Genomic DNA, 18,704 nt, shown 5'->3' on the forward strand with positions numbered 1-18,704 from the left:
TTAGGGTTCATGGGCGGGTAGAGGTATAGGGAGGTAAGGTTTTTACTGTCCAGAGGCAGAGAGAGGTAACGGCTTTTTGAGGTGTATGGGGCAGATAGATGTAAAGGGAGGTATGGATTGTTTAGGGTTCATGATCAAGTAGAGGGGAAGGGAGGTAAAGGTGTTTTAGGGTTCATGGGTGGGTAGATGTTAGGGAAGTTCCATGTTTTTAGGGTTCAGGGATGGGTAGACTTTAAGGAAGGTATGGGAATTTTAGGGTTCAGGGATGGGTAGAGTAATGGTGTTTTTAGGGTTCAGGGGCAGAGGGTGGATAAAAGGGGGTAACCTATGGCGCTTCCCTCTCTTTCCCTGCCCCCGCCCCCATACTTCCCCGCTGTCTTTTTTCTTCCCCTCATGCTCCGACCTTTTTTCTCCATAGGATCCCACGTTGGAGTTCTTCCGGAAGTTTGGGATCGGATTGGTTTCTGGAACCCTTGCCTCCATCATCAACATCCCATTCGACGTTGCAAAGAGCCGAATCCAAGGGCCACAGCCGGTCCCCGGAGAGATTAAGTACCGCAGTTGTTGGAAAACCATGAGAACCGTCTACAGTGAGGAAGGGTGAGAAGACCATGTGATTGCGAATCTGCAGGGGGGGGGAGTGCAGAAAACAGGGTGCTACGCTTTGCACTTAAATAGTGTGAATGTAGAGGGGACACATGTATATTTACTCCTGCACCAAGGTGGGAGTCTACACTTTTTCATTAGTCCCCATCTCTGATCGTAGATTGATACCTAAGTGCAGACTTGCATATCTCCACCACTTGAAATCTGGTGTGGAGACGTCAAAGCCATAATGTTTCCACCAACAGCACACAGACATCCCAATCGGCACATATAGGGATAAATAATCATGAGCCCGATTCACAAAAGTAATCTGAGACAAAATCCTAACGTTACGGCTTTCGGTATTCACAGATTTAGGAGTACTAAAGTTAGCCTCTAGTATCTAACTCTGAGGGTAAGTATCTAATTCTGAGGCTTAATATCTGGTTCTGAGGCTTAGTATCTGATTCTGAACCTTGGTATCTGATTCTGAGGCTTAGTATCTGATTCTGGGGCTTAGTATCTGATTCTGAACCTTAGTATCTGATTCTGGGGCTTAGTATCTGATTCTGGGGCTTAGTATCTGATTCTGGGGCTTAGTATCTGATTCTGGGGCTTAGTATCTGATTCTGTGGCTTAGTATCTGGTTCTGAACCTTAGTATCTGATTCTGGGGCTTAGTATCTGATTCTGAACCTTAGTATCTGATTCTGGGGCTTAGTATCTGATTCTGGGGCTTAGTATCTGATTCTGAACCTTAGTATCTGATTCTGGGGCTTAGTATCTGATTCTGGGGCTTAGTATCTGATTCTGAACCTTAGTATCTGATTATGTTGCTTAGTATCTGATTCTGAACCTTAGTATCTGATTCTGGGGCTTAGTATCTGATTCTGAACCTTAGTATCTGATTCTGAGGCTTAGAATCTGATCCCGAGGCTGAGTATCTGATTCTGAGTCATTGTATCTGATTCTGAGGCTTAGTATCTGATTCTGGGGCTAAGTATCTGATTCTGAGTCTTAATATCTGATTCTGAGGCTTAGTATCTGATTCTGAACCTTGGTATCGATTCTGAGGCTTAGTATCTGATGTCAAGTGTTAGTATCTGATTCTGAGGCTTAGGATCTGATTCTGAGGCCTAGTATCTCATTCTGGGGCTTAGTATCTGATTCTGGGGTGTAGTATCTGATTCCGAGGCTTAGTGTCTGATTATGGGTCTTAGTATCTGATTCTGAACCGTAGTATCTGATTCTGAGGCTTAGTATCTGATTCTGAGGCTTAGAATGTAATTATGTACCTTAGTATCTGGTTCTGAGGCTTAGTATCTCATTCTGGGGCTTAGTATCTGATTTTGAACCTTGGTATCCGATTCTGAGGCTTAGAATCGGATTCTGAGGCTTATTATCTCATTCTGAGGCTTAGTATCTGATTTTGAACCTTGGTATCCGATTCTGAGGCTTAGAATCGGATTCTGAGGCTTATTATCTCATTCTGAGGCTTAGTATCTGACTCTGGGGGTTAGTATCTGATTCTGAGGCTTAGTATCTGATTCCAGGCCTTAGTATAGGATTCTGAGGCTTAGTATCTGATTCTGAACCTTGGTATCGATTCTGAGGCTTAGTATCTGATGTCAAGTGTTAGTATCTGATGTCATGTTTTAGTATCTGATTCTGAGGCTTAGTATCTGATTCTGGGGCTTAGTATCTGATTCTGAGTCTTAGTATCTGAGTCTTAGTATTTGATTCTGAGGCTCAGTATCCGATTCTGAAGCTTAGTATCTGATTCTCAGTCTTAGTAGCTGATGTCAAGCCTTAGTATCTGATTCTGAACCTTGGTATCTGATTCTGGGGCTTAGTATCTGATGTCAAGTTTTAGTATCTGATTCTGAGGCTTAGTATCTGATTCTGGGGCTTAGTATCTGAGTCTTAGTATTTGATTCTGAGGCTCAGTATCCGATTCTGAAGCTTAGTATCTGATTCTCAGGCTTAGTAGCTGATGTCAAGCCTTAGTACCTGATTCTGAACTTTAGTATCTGATTCTCAGTCTTCGTAGCTGATGTCAAGCCTTAGTATCTGATTCTGAACCTTGGTATCTGATTCTGGGGCTTAGAATGTAATTATGTACCTTAGTATCTGGTTCTGAGGCTTAGTATCTCATTCTGGGGCTTAGTATCTGATTTTGAACCTTGGTATCCGATTCTGAGGCTTAGAATCGGATTCTGAGGCTTATTATCTCATTCTGAGGCTTAGTATCTGACTCTGGGGGTTAGTATCTGATTCTGAGGCTTAGTATCTGATTCCAGGCCTTAGTATATGATTCTGAGGCTTAGTATCTGATTCTGAACCTTGGTATCGATTCTGAGGCTTAGTATCTGATGTCAAGTGTTAGTATCTGATGTCAAGTTTTAGTATCTGATTCTGAGGCTTAGTATCTGATTCTGGGGCTTAGTATCTGATTCTGAGTCTTAGTATCTGAGTCTTAGTATTTGATTCTGAGGCTCAGTATCCGATTCTGAAGCTTAGTATCTGATTCTCAGTCTTAGTAGCTGATGTCAAGCCTTAGTATCTGATTCTGAACCTTGGTATCTGATTCTGGGGCTTAGTATCTGATGTCAAGTGTTAGTATCTGATGTCAAGTTTTAGTATCTGATTCTGAGGCTTAGTATCTGATTCTGGGGCTTAGTATCTGAGTCTTAGTATTTGATTCTGAGGCTCAGTATCCGATTCTGAAGCTTAGTATCTGATTCTCAGTCTTAGTAGCTGATGTCAAGCCTTAGTACCTGATTCTGAACTTTAGTATCTGATTCTCAGTCTTCGTAGCTGATGTCAAGCCTTAGTATCTGATTCTGAACCTTAGTATCTGATTCTGGGGCTTAGTATCTGATTCTGGGGCTTAGTATCTGATTCTGAACCTTGGTATCTGATTCTGGGGCTTACCATCTGATGCTGAGGTTCAGTATGTGATTACAAGCCTGTAGGAGAGGCCTGGGACCTCTGTAGGAGGGGCCTGGGACCTCTGTAGGAGGGGCCTGGGAACTCTGTAGGAGGGGCCTTGGAACTCTGTAGGAGGGGGCTGGGACCTCTGTAGGAGGGGCCTGGGACCTCTGTAGGAGGGGCCTGGGACCTCTGTAGGAGGGGCCTGGGAACTCTGTAGGAGGGGCCTGGGGACTCTGTAGGAGGGGCCTGGGAACTCTGTAGGAGGGGCCTGGGACCTCTGTAGGAGGGGCCTGGGAACTCTGTAGGAGGGGCCTGGGGACTCTGTAGGAGGGGCCTGGGAACTCTGTAGGAGGGGCCTGGGGACTCTGTAGGAGGGGCCTGGGAACTCTGTAGGAGGGGCCTGGGAACTCTGTAGGAGGGGCCTGGGAACTCTGTAGGAGGGGCCTGGGGACTCTGTAGGAGGGGCCTGGGAACTCTGTAGGAGGGGCCTGGGAACTGTTGAAGAGTGTCGTAATCTGCAGCTGGTCATAAGCAAGTATAAAATAGCTAAGATCGGATCCCTTTATGGATCTTACATCAGCTTTTGACTGGGTGCACGGAGGGAGATTATGGGAAGAAATGCTGGATTTGGGCATTGACCCATCTTTAGTCCATCTTTTACCCTAGATGCATCAGGATGTGACGGGGAGGGTCAGGTACGGAGCCGGTGGTGAACTCACAGCTCCCATTAAGTCCCTTGCCGGCTGCCTCAAAGCAAATGCGGAGGAAAGTTCGGTCTTGGAAGAAGATTGAGGCCGACTCCCTAATTTCGACCCTGCTCTCTTCTCCCCCCCCAAGATGACACAGATGAACTTGGACTCTGACACTACTGCCCTGATGACCTGGATCTGGGCCGCCTTAGATAAGCTTGCCCCGGAGCGAATGGAGAGGACTAGAACAAAAGGAAAGGGAGCCCCATGGTTTGACGCCTCTCTCAAGGAAAAGAAGCAAGCCCTCTGCAAGGCGGAGAGAAGGTGGAGACTCAATTACTGTCCAGCAGAGTCACTAACTTTTAAATCACTTCTTGCTAGTTACAAGATGGACATCCTGGCGAGGAAATCCGCCTTCTATGAGAACAGAATTAGGGAGGCTACAAACAAACAAAGGGAGACCTTTGTGATTTTAAGGGAACTTACGCAGCTGGGCGAAAAAAGTCTTGCGGGTGATCAACCCGATTGCGATACCTTTCAAGGCTTTTTTCTCCAGAAGGTACAGGGCATCTTGACGGATATTAATACGATCCCAGCTGGACCGCCTTTGCCATCCTGCCAAGATAGTCAGCTGCAAACTGGGACCATGAACAGTTTCCCATATATTGATGAAAAGCGGCTGGTGGAGCTTGTCGGCCATGTCAAATCAGGTTCTAGCACAGATCCCTGCCCCCCCAAAATTTTTTAACTGGCCTTGCCCGGTATTCAGTCTCAGTTACTGAGCCTACTGAATGCCTCACTAGAAGCGGGCTACCTTCCAGCCCAGCTGAAGGAAGCTAGAGTCTCCCCACTCCTCAAGAAAGCGGGAGCCGATGTTAAGGTACTGAAAAACTAAGCCACAGCATAGTACAGAACTAGTTATGGCCACGGTCACCGATGAGCTGAGAGTCGGGGCAGACAAGAAACAGCCATGCGCCCTTATTCTGTTAGACCTGTCGGCAGCTTTTGATACGGTCAGCCACACCATCTTGCTAGACCGTATCGCTAAGCTGGGGATAACAGGACAGGCGCTCAAGTGGCTAGAATCCTTCCTGTCAGGACGTACTCGGAGGGTTCAGATTGGGGACCAGCTGTCAGGTATTAGTGAGGTGACATAGGGTGTGCCCCAAGGGCCTGCACTTTCCCCCTTACTTTTTAACATCTACCTACAACCACTGATGGAGGAGTTCATGCGTAGGAATTGTGAAATCTTTAACTACGCAGATGACACCCAGCTGCTGGTGCAGCTGGAAGACACAAGGGAGGCTCAGGAGTCAGTGAGGAACTTGCTCAGATTCACGGTCAATTGGATGACCAACAACCTCTTGAAGGCGAATGCTGAGAAAACGGAGGTACTGGTGCTCACCAACCAGGCAAATCCTTGGGGTGATCTGTACTGGCCCCCAGAATTAGGAAAAACTCCTACTCCCGGTACGGTGGTAAAAAGTCTAGGTCTAAAGATCGATGCAGATCTTACCATGGCCCCTCAATTTTCGGCTGTGGTAGGCTCTTGCACGGGTGTGTTGAGGCAATTACGCAAGCTGACCCCTATTCTTTCAGCCCCCACCCTACAAACCATCGTCTCTGCTACAGTCATCTCGAGGCTAGATTATGTCAACGCTCTGTATCTTGGTTTGCCACAGAAGTTGCTGAGGAAGCTGCAGGTCGTGCAGAACGACGCAGCTAGATTGATTTTTTCTCTACCGAGAAACTCACATGCAACCCCACTCCTTTGGAAGCTGCACTGGCTGCCTGTGAAGCTCAGGGTTCAGTTTAAATGTCTCTGTGTGGCCCATAAGGCACTCTTTGGTAAAGCCCCAGAGTACATTAAGCAGCGCCTGAGGAGGTATGTTCCCGGCAGGTCAGACCTCCAATCGGACTCAGATTTAAACTAAAAACTAAAGGAGGCAGAGCTTTCTCGGTGATTCTTCCGCAACTTTGGAATGAGCTACCGGCCAGTCTGAAGGAAGATTCACAGCTACTTTCCTTCAGGAAGAAATTGAAGTCGTTCCTATTTAAAAAGGCAATACTTCCGGCCTAATCAGAGATGGCAGAGGGTTTTGGGGTGACTGCATGTTATGTTCTTTCTGTTTAAGCGCTTAGAGACCGGCGGTGATAGGCGCTATACAAAAACTTTATAACATAACATAACATTAAAATGAACCGTGGGGTTCGTCAGGGGTGTGTCCTTGCCCCCTTTTTATTTTGTCTCTATATTAATGACCTAGAAAGTTACATTAATCAGGGGAATGTGGATGTCCCTAAGATCGCTACTAGAAATCTTCCGGCACTACTTGATGACTGTGTCCTAATGTCCAGAACCATGGTGGGCCTACAGAAGCTTGTCACTAGATTCAACGATTTTATGACCAAACTGGGCCTAAAGACTAACCTAGTCAAGTCCTACACTATGGTGGCAGGTACATCTCCTCCCTTTTTAAAATCATGTTTTATTAGCAAGGAAAGTTTGTTCTATGTCCTAATTTTTTCGTTTTTGGGAATCCCTTTTGACCAGAAAAGCACTTGGCACCATCTAGTTGAAACAAGGGTCTGTAGTGGAGGCGTTATTCAGGTTTACGAAGAAATGAGGCTCAAGACCAATCAACGCAATAATTAATATTTATAAGGCCCGCTCGTGTTCTGTCACCATGTGTGGGGCTGGAGTATGGGACTTCTGCAGTCCAGCTCGCCTCTAAGGAGCTGAGAAACATTTGATGAGACACTTGTTGACAGCCCCTAGTCCTCTCCCCTCTACCATCTGTCACAGTGACCTTGGTTTGACCCCATTGTATGCAAACTGCACCGATCTCATTGTGGCTTCAATTTGGGCAAAGGAAGCGCCAGCCCTTAATCGTGCAATTATCTTAGACTGTTTTAAACTTGATCTCATGTGGAAGATACCTTGGTTTAGCTACATAAAACAAGCATTTACAATGCAATGGTTTCGCCTTTTGAAAAGTTAGAGCTATTGGCATTGTAAATGACAACATTTGTATTTATGTGTTGGTTTTGAAAACAGATAAATAAATGGCATTGTCATTTACATTGCCTATAGTTTAATCTCTGCCAAATGCCACACAAAAACACACAGACCCACTCACACAGACCCACACACACCAACAGAGCCCCACACACACACATTTACACTTTGTGTAACTACCCATTCCACCCCGCCCACACACACATAGTACATCTGTGTGACTACCACACAAACACATAGTACACTTATGTGACTACCTATTCCACCCCCGCCCACATACATATTATAATTTGTGTGATTACCCATTCCACCCTTGCGCACACACACACAAATATTACACTTTGTATGTATTTTTTCCAATCCACTTTGAGCGCACTGAAATATATTATTACATATATACCCTTCGACCCTCAGTGCGTAAATGAAAAAAAGCAGCAATATGTACACGCCAACCCACACAAACACAGAGAAACACACCAAACACAAAACACAAAACACAAAAAATAAATACTGGCATGGACACCTTACCACACAGATGCATATACACCCAAGAATACAGAAATACAAACGGAAAGAGAAACGCGTGCGTAGAAATATACGCAGGTGAAGAGAAAACGCACAAAACGAGACACACAAATATAACACTCACTTCAAACGTAGGCAGCCCGCGATTAAAAAATAAAAGCAGAGAAGTACACACACGGGTCCATTTAACTCGCATGTCCAACTCTTTGCGTAGCCAACTTCCTGTGTCAGAGCATTGAAGATTGTGAAAGGAGAAGCAGAAGGACATGTGACGAATACTAAGTAATACTAAACGTGCAAGAAAACGTGGACGCACTTTAAATATGAAAGGTGCATGTGTAGGAGCACTTAAAACAAGTAGTGAGGAGTGTAAGAGACTCGATTAACCACTCATGCAAAGAGGGCACGTGAGTAACGGTTGTGCTGTGGTAGCCTCAGGTGTGCATCGAAATTAAAGAACCACTGGTAGCAAGTATATTGGGGTGTAAACATTACATAGCTTACCAAAAAACGTGGTTAAACACTAAACATGATGTCAACCTCAACGAGTAACACTTACCAACTACGTAGAAAGGGAAGCCCCGTGTTCAAAGGTAAAGACCGAACCATGTACCATGTACCAAGGCTTCAATGACCCCCCGCACATTTGCATTTAAATAGCGACATCAAGTGATTTGCGTGCCGCACACCAGTGAGCCCCCAGATGCCAGGCCCGAGTCAGTCAGATGGCCGCAGCCCAGCTGTCCCGGCCCCACATCATACCGAAGCATTTAGTGACCTTAAAGGGGCAGTACTCGCACTACAGTTGGGGCCGGGCTTCCCTTCACTTTCGACAAATTGCTTCAAAGAAATTTTCGTTTTATACCTCATGACTTGCCTTTGTCCTCAAGACCTTTGCCACAGTAATGGTATGCCACAGGACAAACTGCACTGTAGAACAGCCTGTGTATGTGAGAACTTTCAACACAGTAACAGGGAGCAGAGCGGGAGGGGGGCGGCCAGCGCACGCAGCTACAATTAAGTTCATTGAGGTCGCACTACTGCCATGCAAAAAAAGCAATGGAGGGGGGGTGGGAACGGAGACACGGACAGCGGGAGGGGGGGGGGGAAGGCAGGACAACAAGCACGGTCCGACCGGGAACTCTTGTACACCACTCCTAACCCCTGTCACCACTGACCCTGCGAAGGCCCTCGCCAGGGCTCACGCTAAGAGGCAGCGCCCCCGGCCCGCCGGGGAGAAGTCTCCACACATGGCCTCCCGCAGCCAGAGTGGAACACATGATGCCTGGGCAAACCTCCCGTGGTTCGCAGGGACGGTGGCCGGGGGGCAGTGGCGTGGGAGGTTGCAGCATAGCGCGGGCGGCACACGGACAGCGGGAGGGGCGGGATCAGGCAAACGGACAGCAGGGGGGGGCAAACGGACAGTGGGGGGGGCGGGAACGGGCTCACGGACAGCGGGAGGGGGGCGGGAACGGACAGCGGGACATCACGCAACCCACCCCTGCAAAGGACACTTCCGAAATGGCGAAAACAAAGCTTAAAAAAAAAAAAAAAACATGCCCACAGCCGCATGACGTGGGCAAAATGCGAAAAACTGTCAGGAACGCCCACGAATCTGGTCGGGCCATGACGGACTGATCTCTGTTCCAATGGCTAGCCTCCATTTATGGAGCTAGCCAATGGAACAGAGGGGCGGGACTACACACACATACTCTAGACAAAAGATTTAAGTCTGCTGCGCAGTTTTCGGCGAGGCGAAACCTAAAACAGTTGAAGACAATGGGGCTGGAGGACTGTTTTCACGATCCAGTGCACATTGTAAAGATCCCAAAAGTCATATTGAAAAAAAGGGCCTCCTGACCTGTTTGAAGTTGTCTAGTGAGCGCCTAGAGATGGTGAAAAAGAGAGTCTCTGAGCACTCGCTTCTAGTACATTCTCCAGGTCTTGAGCCTTATCTCTCTTTTTACTTCTATCGCACCAAATTGTTTTACCTCACTAGATTCGGGTTTGGCATCTCACACCTTCTGGTTTCTTATCCTTTTAAAGCCTACTGCAAAGCTAAACTGGATCTTTGCCCTTGTGATTCTAAATCTACGCAGAGCAAACTCCACTTCCTGTTTTTTTTGTCAACTTTATTCCAAGCCAAGGAGCGATTTTATGTTTAAATCTCAGGAAGTGTCGGCCAGCTCTATATCACCTCCAGCTCTTAAATGATTAATTTATTTGTTTAATGGTTTACTGATGTATATCTACAGCTGTCAGTTTATGCAATGTTGTTGGGAAAATATTCCCTTTACTTGGTTTTTAATGAATTATTTCCGGATTTTATGGTCTATGGGACAGGGGTTTATCACAAAGTTCATTACACGCTGTTTGTAGGTCGTGCTGCTATTTCATAGAAATATTAACTTAATTAATCACCTCTGTTATATTCTGATTACAAATTACCACTGTTATGAAGTGCACAATACATTGTGGGTATTATATATTTTTTATCTGTTTTTAAATATTCTTATGATGTATTCTTTTATGGCTACAAGTCAGCCGAATAAAGATATTTGACTGACTGACTAAACCTTAGTATCCGATTCTGAGGCTTTGTATCTGATTCTGAGGCTTAGCATCTGATTTTGAGGTTCAGTATCTGATTACAAACCTTAATATGTTTTTTCAAGGCTTAGTATCTGATTCTGAGGCTTAGTATTTGATTTTAAGGCTTAGTATCTGATTCTGAGGCTTAGTATCTGTTTCTGAACCTTAATATCCAATTCTGAGGCTTAGTATCTGATTCTGAGGCTTAGTATCTGATTTCAAGGCTTAGTATCTGATTCTGAGGCTTACCATCTGATTCTGAGGCTTAGCATCTGATTCTGAATCTTAGTATCTGATTCTGAGGCTTAGCATCCGATTCTGATGCTTAGTATCCTATTCTGAGGCTTAGTATCCGATTCTGAGGCTTAGTATCTGATTCTGGGGCTTAGTATCTGATTCTGGGGCTTAGTATCTGATTCTGAGGCTTAGTATCTGGTTCTGAGGCTTAGTATCTGATTCTGAGGCTTAGTATCTGATTCTGGGGCTTAGAATCTGATTCTGAGGTTTATTATCTGTTTCTGAATCTTAGTATCCGATTCTGAAGCTTAGTATCTGATTTAAATGCTTAGTATCGGATTCCAAGGGTTAGTATCTGATTCCGAGGCTTAGCATCTGATGCTGAGGTTCAGTATCTGCTTACAAGCCTTAATATCTGATTCTAATGCTGTGTATCTGATTTTTAAGCTTAGTATCTATTTACAGGCCTTGATATCTGTTTTGTGAACTTTTTCTGGAAGTTGAATCCAGTTAGAGCTATAATTGAGCAGAACCCTATAAAAGTTCTCTCTCCGGTGACAACCGTCTTCTGTCTTCCAGGTTCCTGGCCCTTTACAAAGGTTTGCTGCCAAAGATCATGCGGCTCGGACCAGGTAACTATTGTTATGTCATGATATGTTATATTACGGTATGTTAAGTTACATGGTATGTATTGGTATAGCACACTATTCACCCAGTAGTGTCTCCTGGTGCTGTAGGCATACTTAAGGTTGTGTGGCTCACGGTTGGGTGTTTGATCAAGCCAAAGTCAGTGTGGGTCATGTGTGGTTGGTTGAACTGGACTTCCACACTTTGGTGACTGGTCGCATTAAGATAAATCAAATCCAGCCACCCAACATGGCTTCACCGGGGTGTCTTTTTGGCCCGCTTAGCATCAGCTTCACCAGAGATCTCTCGTCGCCACTGATGTTTTACAGTTGCCTGTGGTTCTACGCAGGAGGTGTGGCCGGTGTGGCTCTGTACACTTGAGCTGTTCTTTGACCTTCCATTTGCACCCATTGACAGTCCCTGGGGTTCTCATTTGAGTCTTCATTGGGCCAACCAGCGTTTTTTACTTTGGGTCTTCCATTTGGCCAGCCTATGACCATCCTTCGGCCAAACTAGATCTTTTGTTTCGCCGTCAATTTGCCCACTCATATGACCATTTTTGGGCCCCTATCGGTCTTCTATTTAGCCCCCCTCTGGGTCTTCTATTAGGCCCCCTCAGTATCTTCTGTTTGGCCCCCCTTTGGGTTTTCTGTTTGGCCTACTCTGGGTCTTCTGTTTGGCCCCCTCTGAGTCTTCCGTTTGCCCCCCCCCCCCTCAGGGTCTTCCATTTTGCCCCCTCCGGGTCTTTCGCTTAGTCCCCTCTAGGTCTTTCGTTAGGCCCCATCTGGGTCTTCCATTTTGCCCCCTCTGGGTCTTCCGTTTGCCCCCTCTGGGTTTTCCCCTGGAGCTTAGACAGCTGAACACCCTGTCCCACTTCAGGAAAGAACTGAAAACCAGACTGTTCCCCAGAGAGTAGTCCGTGCCTATCTCTGCCTGTTACTCACTGCTCAGTAATTACGTGCCAGTATACCCTTGGGGTGACAGCAGCGCTATACAAGTTTACCTTACATTACATTTTCTGTTTGGCCCCCTCTGGGTTTTCTGTTTGGCCCCCTCTGGGTCTTCCGTTTGGCCCTTCCGGGTCTTCCGTTTAGCTCCCCTTTGGGTCCTCTGTTTGGCCCCCCTCTGGGTCATCCGTTTGGCCCCCCTCTGGGTCTTCCGCTTAGCCCCCTCTAGGTCTTTTTTTAGGCCCCCTCTGGGTCTTCCGTTTGGCCCCCTCTGGGTCTTCTGTTTGGCCCCCCTCTGGTTCTTCTGTTTCGCCCCCTCTGTGTCTACCTTTTGGCCTCCTCTGGGTATTCCGTTTGGCTGCCTCTGGGTATTCCGTTTGGCCGCCTCTCGGTCTTCCGTTTGGCCCCCTCTGGGTCTTCCGTTTGGCCCCCTCTGGGTCTTCCGTTTGGCCCTTCCGGGTCTTCCGTTTAGCTCCCCTTTGGGTCTTCTGTTTGGCCCCCCTCTGGGTCATCCATTTGGCCCCTCTCTGGGTCTTCCGATTAGCCCCCTCTAGGTCTTTTTTAAGGCCGCCTCTGGGTCTTCCGGTTGGCCCCCTCTGGGTCTTCCGTTTGGCACCCCCTGGGTCTTCGGTTTGGCCGCCTCTGGGTATTCCGTTTGGCCGCCTCTGGGTCTTCCGTTTGGCCCCCTCTGGGTCTACCGTTTGGCACCCCCTGGGTCTTCCGTTTGGCCCCCTCTGGGTCTTCCATTTGGCCCCCTCTGGGTTTTCCCTTTGGCCCCCTCTGGGTCTTCCGTTTGCCCCCCTCTGGGTTTTCTGTGTGGCCCTCACTGGGCTTTCCGTTTGGCCCCCTCTGGAGTTTCTTTTTGGCCCCCTCTGGGTCTTCCGTTTGGCCCCTTCTGGGTCTTCTGGTTGGCACCCTCTAGGTCTTCCATTTGGCCCTACTGGGTCTTCCGTTTGGCCCCTTCTGAGTCTTCTGTTTGGCCCCCTCTGGGTCTTCCGTTTGGCCCCCTCGGAGTCTTCCTTTTGGCCCCCTCTGGGTCCTTCGTTTGGCCCCACTTTGGGTATTCTGTTTGGCCCCCTCTGGGTCTTCCGTTTGGCCCCCCTGGGTCTTCTGCTTGGCCCCCTCTGGGTCTTCCATTTGGCCCCCTCTGGATCTTCCGTTTGGCCCCCTCTGGATCTTCCGTTTGGCCCCCTCTGGGTCTTCTGTTTGGCCCCCTCTGGATCTTCCGTTTGGCCCCCTCTGGATCTTCTGTTTGGCACCCTCTGGGTCTTCTGTTTGGCCCCCTCTGGGTCTTCTGCTTGGCCCCCTCTGGGTCTTCCATTTGGCCCCCTCTGGATCTTCCGTTTGGCCCCCTCTGGTTCTTCTGTTTCGCCCCCTCTGTGTCTACCTTTTGGCCTCCTCTGGGTATTCCGTTTGGCCGCCTCTCGGTCTTCCGTTTGGCCCCCTCTGGGTCTTCCGTTTGGCCCCCGCTGGGTCTTCCGTTTGGCCCCCTCTGGATCTTCCGCTTGGCACCCTCTGGGTCTTCTGCTTGGCCCCCTCTGTGTCTTCTGTTTGGCCCCGGCTGGGTCTTCTGTTTGGCACCCCTCTGGTTCTTCAGTTTGGCCCCCTCTGGTTCTTCTGTTTGGCCGCCTCTGGGTCTACCTTTTGGCCTCCTCTGGGTCTTCCTTTTGACCCCCTCTGGGTCTTCCGCTTGGCTCCCTCTGGGTCTTCCGTTTGGCCCCCTCTGGGTCTTCTGTTTGGCACCCCTCTGGTTCTTCTGTTTGGCCCCCTCTGGGTCTTCCGTTTGGCCCCTTCTGGGTCTTCCGTTTGGCCCCCTCTGGGTCTTCTGTTTGGCCCCCTCTGTGTCTTCTGTTTGGCCCCGGCTGGGTCTTCTGTTTGGCCCCCCTCTGTGTCTTCTGTTTGGCCCCCCTCTGGCTCTTCCGTTTGGCCCCCTCTGGGTCTTCTGTTTGGCCCCCTCTGTGTCTTCTGTTTGGCCCCGGCTGGGTCTTCTGTTTGGCCCCCTCTGTGTCTTCTGTTTGGCCCCCCTCTGTGTCTTCTGTTTGGCCCCCCTCTGTGTCTTCTGTTTGGCCCCCTCTTGATCTTCCGCTTGGCACCCTCTGGGTCTTCTGTTTGGCCCCCTCTGGGTCTACCTTTTGGCCTCCTCTGGGTCTTCCTTTTGACCCCCTCTGGGTCTTCCGTTTGGCCCCCTCTGTGTCTTCCTTTGGCCCCCCTCTGTGTCTTCTGTTTAGCTCCCTCTGGGTCTTCCGCTTGGCCCCCTCTGGGTCTTCCGTTTGGCCCCCTCTGGATCTTCGTTTCCCCCCCTCTGAGTCTTCCATTTGGCCCACCCTCTGGGTCTTCCGTTTGGCCCCCTCTGAGTCTTCCTATTGGCCCCCTCTGGGTCCTTCGTTTGGCCCCCCTCTGGGTCTTCCGTTTGGCCCCCCTCTGGGTCGTCCGTTTGGCCCCCCTCTGGGTCTTCCGTTTGGCCCCCTCTGGGTCTTCCGTTGGCTCACTCTGGATCTTCCGTCTGGCCCCCTCGGGTTCTTCTGTTTCGCCCCCTCTGGGTCTTCCTTTTGGCCTCCTCTGGGTCTTCCTTTTGACTCCCTCTGGGTCTTCCGTTTGGCCCCCTCTGGGTCTTCCGTTTGGCTCCCCCTCTGGGTCTTCCGTTTGGCTCCCTCTGGGTCTCCCGTTTGGCTCCCTCTGGGTCTCCCGTTTGGCTCCCTCTGGATCTTCCGTTTGACTCCCTCTGGGTCTTCCGTTTGACTCCCTCTGGGAATACCGTTTGGCTCCCTCTTGTTTCTTCCGTTTGGCCCCCTCTGAGTCTTCCGTTTGGCTCCCTCTGGGTCTTCCGATGGGCTCCCTCTGGGTCTTCCGTTTGGTTCCCTCTGGCTCTTCTGTTTGGCCCCCTCTGGCTCTTCTGTTTGGCCCCCTCTGGGTCTTCCGTTTGGCTCCCTCTGGGTCTTCCGTTTGGCTCCCTCTGGGTCTTCCGCTTGGTCATCCTTTGGGCCACCTCATGATCTTGTACTAGTCCCACCATTGCTCCTTTCCTGGGTTGTTTAATGAACCGCCCCTGGGGCATCAGTTGGGCAGACCACTGGCGGTCCTTAGGGCCGTCCCTTCGGTGACGCCAGGACTCCATATTTGGCCCTACCTTTCCCCTGTCCTTTTAATCAAGCTTTGGCCGTCCACAGGGCTGTCTTGTGCCATCCCTGGGTGCCCTCCCTGGGGGCCCTCCCTGGGGGCCCTCCCTGGGGGCCATCCCTGGGGGCCTTCCCTGGGGGCCTTCCCTGGGGACCCTCCCTGTGGGCCTTCCCTGGGGGCCTTCCCTGGGGACCCTCCCTGTGGGCCTTCCCTGGGGGCCTTCCCTGGGGACCCTCCCTGTGGGCCTTCCCTGGGGACCCTCCCTGTGGGCCTTCCCTGGGGACCCTCCCTGTGGGCCTTCCCTGGGGACCCTCCCTGGGGGCCTCCTTTAGCCATTACTGTCCAGCCCCTTTGGGTCAAAGGCTGATGGTAACCTCCTGTTCTTCCCTCTAGGTGGCGCTGTCATGCTCCTGGTCTATGAATACTCCTACGCCTGGCTCCAGAAGCACTGGTGGTGAGCTGCTGATTCGCTGCTCCGGCTGTGACGTGAGGGACCGTCAGACCAATCAGGACTCTCACCCTTGGCACCTAAAACATGGAAGCTGGAAACAGAGAACGGACTTGGATCATGTGCTCTTGAAGCTTTGAAGAAGTGACAGTGACAACAAGGAAACACAATGAGAAGTTACAGATTCCATCAGATATCGATGCAAAGTCTCCATCGAAGGCCTCACCTGCCAGGCACGCGGGCGACGATCAAAGGTCCTGTTGATCCTGAATAACCCTAATCATGCTCACAGGCTGCCTTCATTTTTAATAAAATATAAAAGAATGGAACATGTCAGATATTTTATTTTCCTGATTGCCTGATCATGAATGAAGGAGCACAGGTAAGAAGATGCAGCAGCACAGGTGAGGTGCAGGGTGAATCCAGCAGCACAGGTGAGGCGTAGGACGGATGCAGCAGCACAGGTGAGGAGTAGGACGGATGCAGCAGCACAGGTGAGGAGTAGGACGGATGCAGCAGCACAGGTGAGGCGTAGGACGGATGCAGCAGCACAGGTGAGGAGTAGGACGGATGCAGCAGCACAGGTGAGGCGTAGGACGGATGCAGCAGCACAGGTGAGGTGCAGGATGAATCCAGCAGCACAGGTGAGGAGCAGGATGAATCCAGCAGCACAGGTGAGGCACAGGATGAATCCAGCAGCACAGGTGAGGCGCAGGATGAATCCAGCAGCACAGGTGAGGCGCAGGATGAATCCAGCAGCACAGGTGAGGCGTAGGATGAATCCAGCAGCACAGGTGAGGCGTAGGATGAATCCAGCAGCACAGGTGAGGTGCAGGATGAATCCAGCAGCACAGGTGAGGCGTAGGATGAATCCAGCAGCACAGGTGAGGTGCAGGGTGAATCCAGCAGCACAGGTGAGGCATAGGATGAATCCAGCAGCACAGGTGAGGCGTAGGACGGATGCAGCAGCACAGGTGAGGTGCAGGATGAATCCAGCAGCACAGGTGAGGTGCAGGGTGAATCCAGCAGCACAGGTGAGGTGCAGGATGAATCCAGCAGCACAGGTGAGGCGTAGGATGAATCCAGCAGCACAGGTGAGGTGCAGGATGAATCCAGCAGCACAGGTGAGGCGTAGGATGAATCCAGCAGCACAGGTGAGGTGCAGGATGAATCCAGCAGCACAGGTGAGGCGTAGGATGAATCCAGCAGCACAGGTGAGGTGCAGGGTGAATCCAGCAGCACAGGTGAGGCATAGGATGAATCCAGCAGCACAGGTGAGGCGTAGGACGGATGCAGCAGCACAGGTGAGGTGCAGGATGAATCCAGCAGCACAGGTGAGGTGCAGGGTGAATCCAGCAGCACAGGTGAGGTGCAGGATGAATCCAGCAGCACAGGTGAGGCGTAGGATGAATCCAGCAGCACAGGTGAGGCGTAGGGCGGATGCAGCAGCACAGGTGAGGTGTAGGACGGATGCAGCAGCACAGGTGAGGTGAAGCATTATTGTCGCATTAGTATGATGTACTGAGATCCGTTTGGGGGAGAGGTAAGTCGCACAGTAGGAGCAGCATAAGGGAAGGCACGGAATCAGAACACAGCAACCAATCAAGAGCACCGTGAAATATATCACCTATTCTAGAGTCAAACCCCAGCCACCAGGCAAAGACCTGCTCAGGTGACCACTCTCCATCCCTCGAGCATTTTCCAAGATGTCTAAAATATGCTGAGTGATATTCCTTTCCATATTTCTAGTACTAACCACACACGGCTCTCCTAATATTGCGTATGCACCACCGCTCTTAGCTAAAATAAAATCGACGCATATCTTGTTTGCTCAGAGTATATGCGCAGACTTTCGAACTGAGTGGTGATGTCACGAAGAGCTGCCACCGTAGAGTTGGACAGAACTTGCAATTTACACCCAGAGTACTCTCGAGCTCGTTCACCCCTGGCCGCGGCTGCACCACCAAATGTAATAATAGTGGAACGTAGATATATTCAAACCTGATACCGTTACTGTCATTGTTGACTTGTAAATTTGTAATCCTGCCACTTAACTCATCTACAAAGGTTCTCTCATTTTGACAAATTTTGCAAGTTAGTCCACGCGTTTGTGTTAGTAGGTTGTCGTGTTAGTGAGGTCACGAGGTTCGTCGTACGCTCACGCGTGTCCCTTCACTTGAATGATCGTCATGTTTCGTTGTCCAAAGATACAGGTCAGACTCTCCAGACATGGCGCCGTCCTGCACAGAAGCAATCCTTAGAGGCGTTTTCCTCTTTCTATGTGAGCTGAAGAATGCGGGAAGCAGGGATGAGAAATAAATCTATCTCTCCTGAGGGGAGGAGCGGAGCCCCCAAGGTCCACCCGTGACTGGCCTCCCTGACGCAAAGCAACACAAGACGCCCGAGCCTTACTCAGGGGCAGATTTACAATAACGGGCGCATCCCTGCATATCAGCACGGAAGTGCCAGTTATTGTGCGTCACGGCTCCGCCACCATTGACGCGCCGCATTTACAATGCGGGCACCATGGGGCAAAAACGGCACAGATGCGTGACGCTGCTGTGCCGTAAAAGAGGCGCGTAGCTAGACTTGCATCACAAGCGCGACGCAGCTTCAGCAATTCTCTGGGGGGCCCTATCTAGTTAATGCTACCTCAATCCTTACACCTGTATCCAGCAGGCGCAGGGTTTTGACGCAGCATGGGCCTAAAAGTGACTGAGTGAAATCTTGTAGATTTCACTCAGTCACTTTTAGGAGGCGTTCCTGCGCAGGAACGCCCTCACCCGCGCAGGAACGCCTCCTTCTGGCGCAGGGCTTTTCAACGTGACGCATCTCCCAGATGCGTCACGTTGTAAATACCCTGCAGCATGGCGCATCTTTTGCGCCGCCGCTCTGTCACAAAAGTGACGCACCGGCGGCGTATAAGGGGCGCAAGGGGCTTTTGAATCTGCCCCTCTGTATTTACTAAACCACGCAAAGTGCATT

At 49.9% G+C, this 18,704-nt stretch overlaps 1 protein-coding gene across 1 annotated transcript in view; it reads left to right on the plus strand.

The window, feature by feature from the left end:
- SLC25A21 (solute carrier family 25 member 21) overlaps positions 1-16,048 on the plus strand; it is a 532,803-nt gene extending 516,755 nt beyond the window's left edge. The window contains exons 11-13 of the mRNA XM_078661963.1: positions 419-600; positions 11,160-11,212; positions 15,665-16,048. Coding sequence (XP_078518089.1) covers positions 419-600; positions 11,160-11,212; positions 15,665-15,729 — 300 coding nt within the window. The 3' untranslated portion in view covers positions 15,730-16,048. The remainder of the gene's footprint in view (positions 1-418; positions 601-11,159; positions 11,213-15,664) is intronic.
- The last annotated feature ends 2,656 nt before the right edge of the window (positions 16,049-18,704 follow it).

Source organism: Lissotriton helveticus, chromosome 9 (assembly GCF_964261635.1).
Source record: "Lissotriton helveticus chromosome 9, aLisHel1.1, whole genome shotgun sequence".
Taxonomy (NCBI): Eukaryota; Metazoa; Chordata; class Amphibia; order Caudata; family Salamandridae; genus Lissotriton; species Lissotriton helveticus.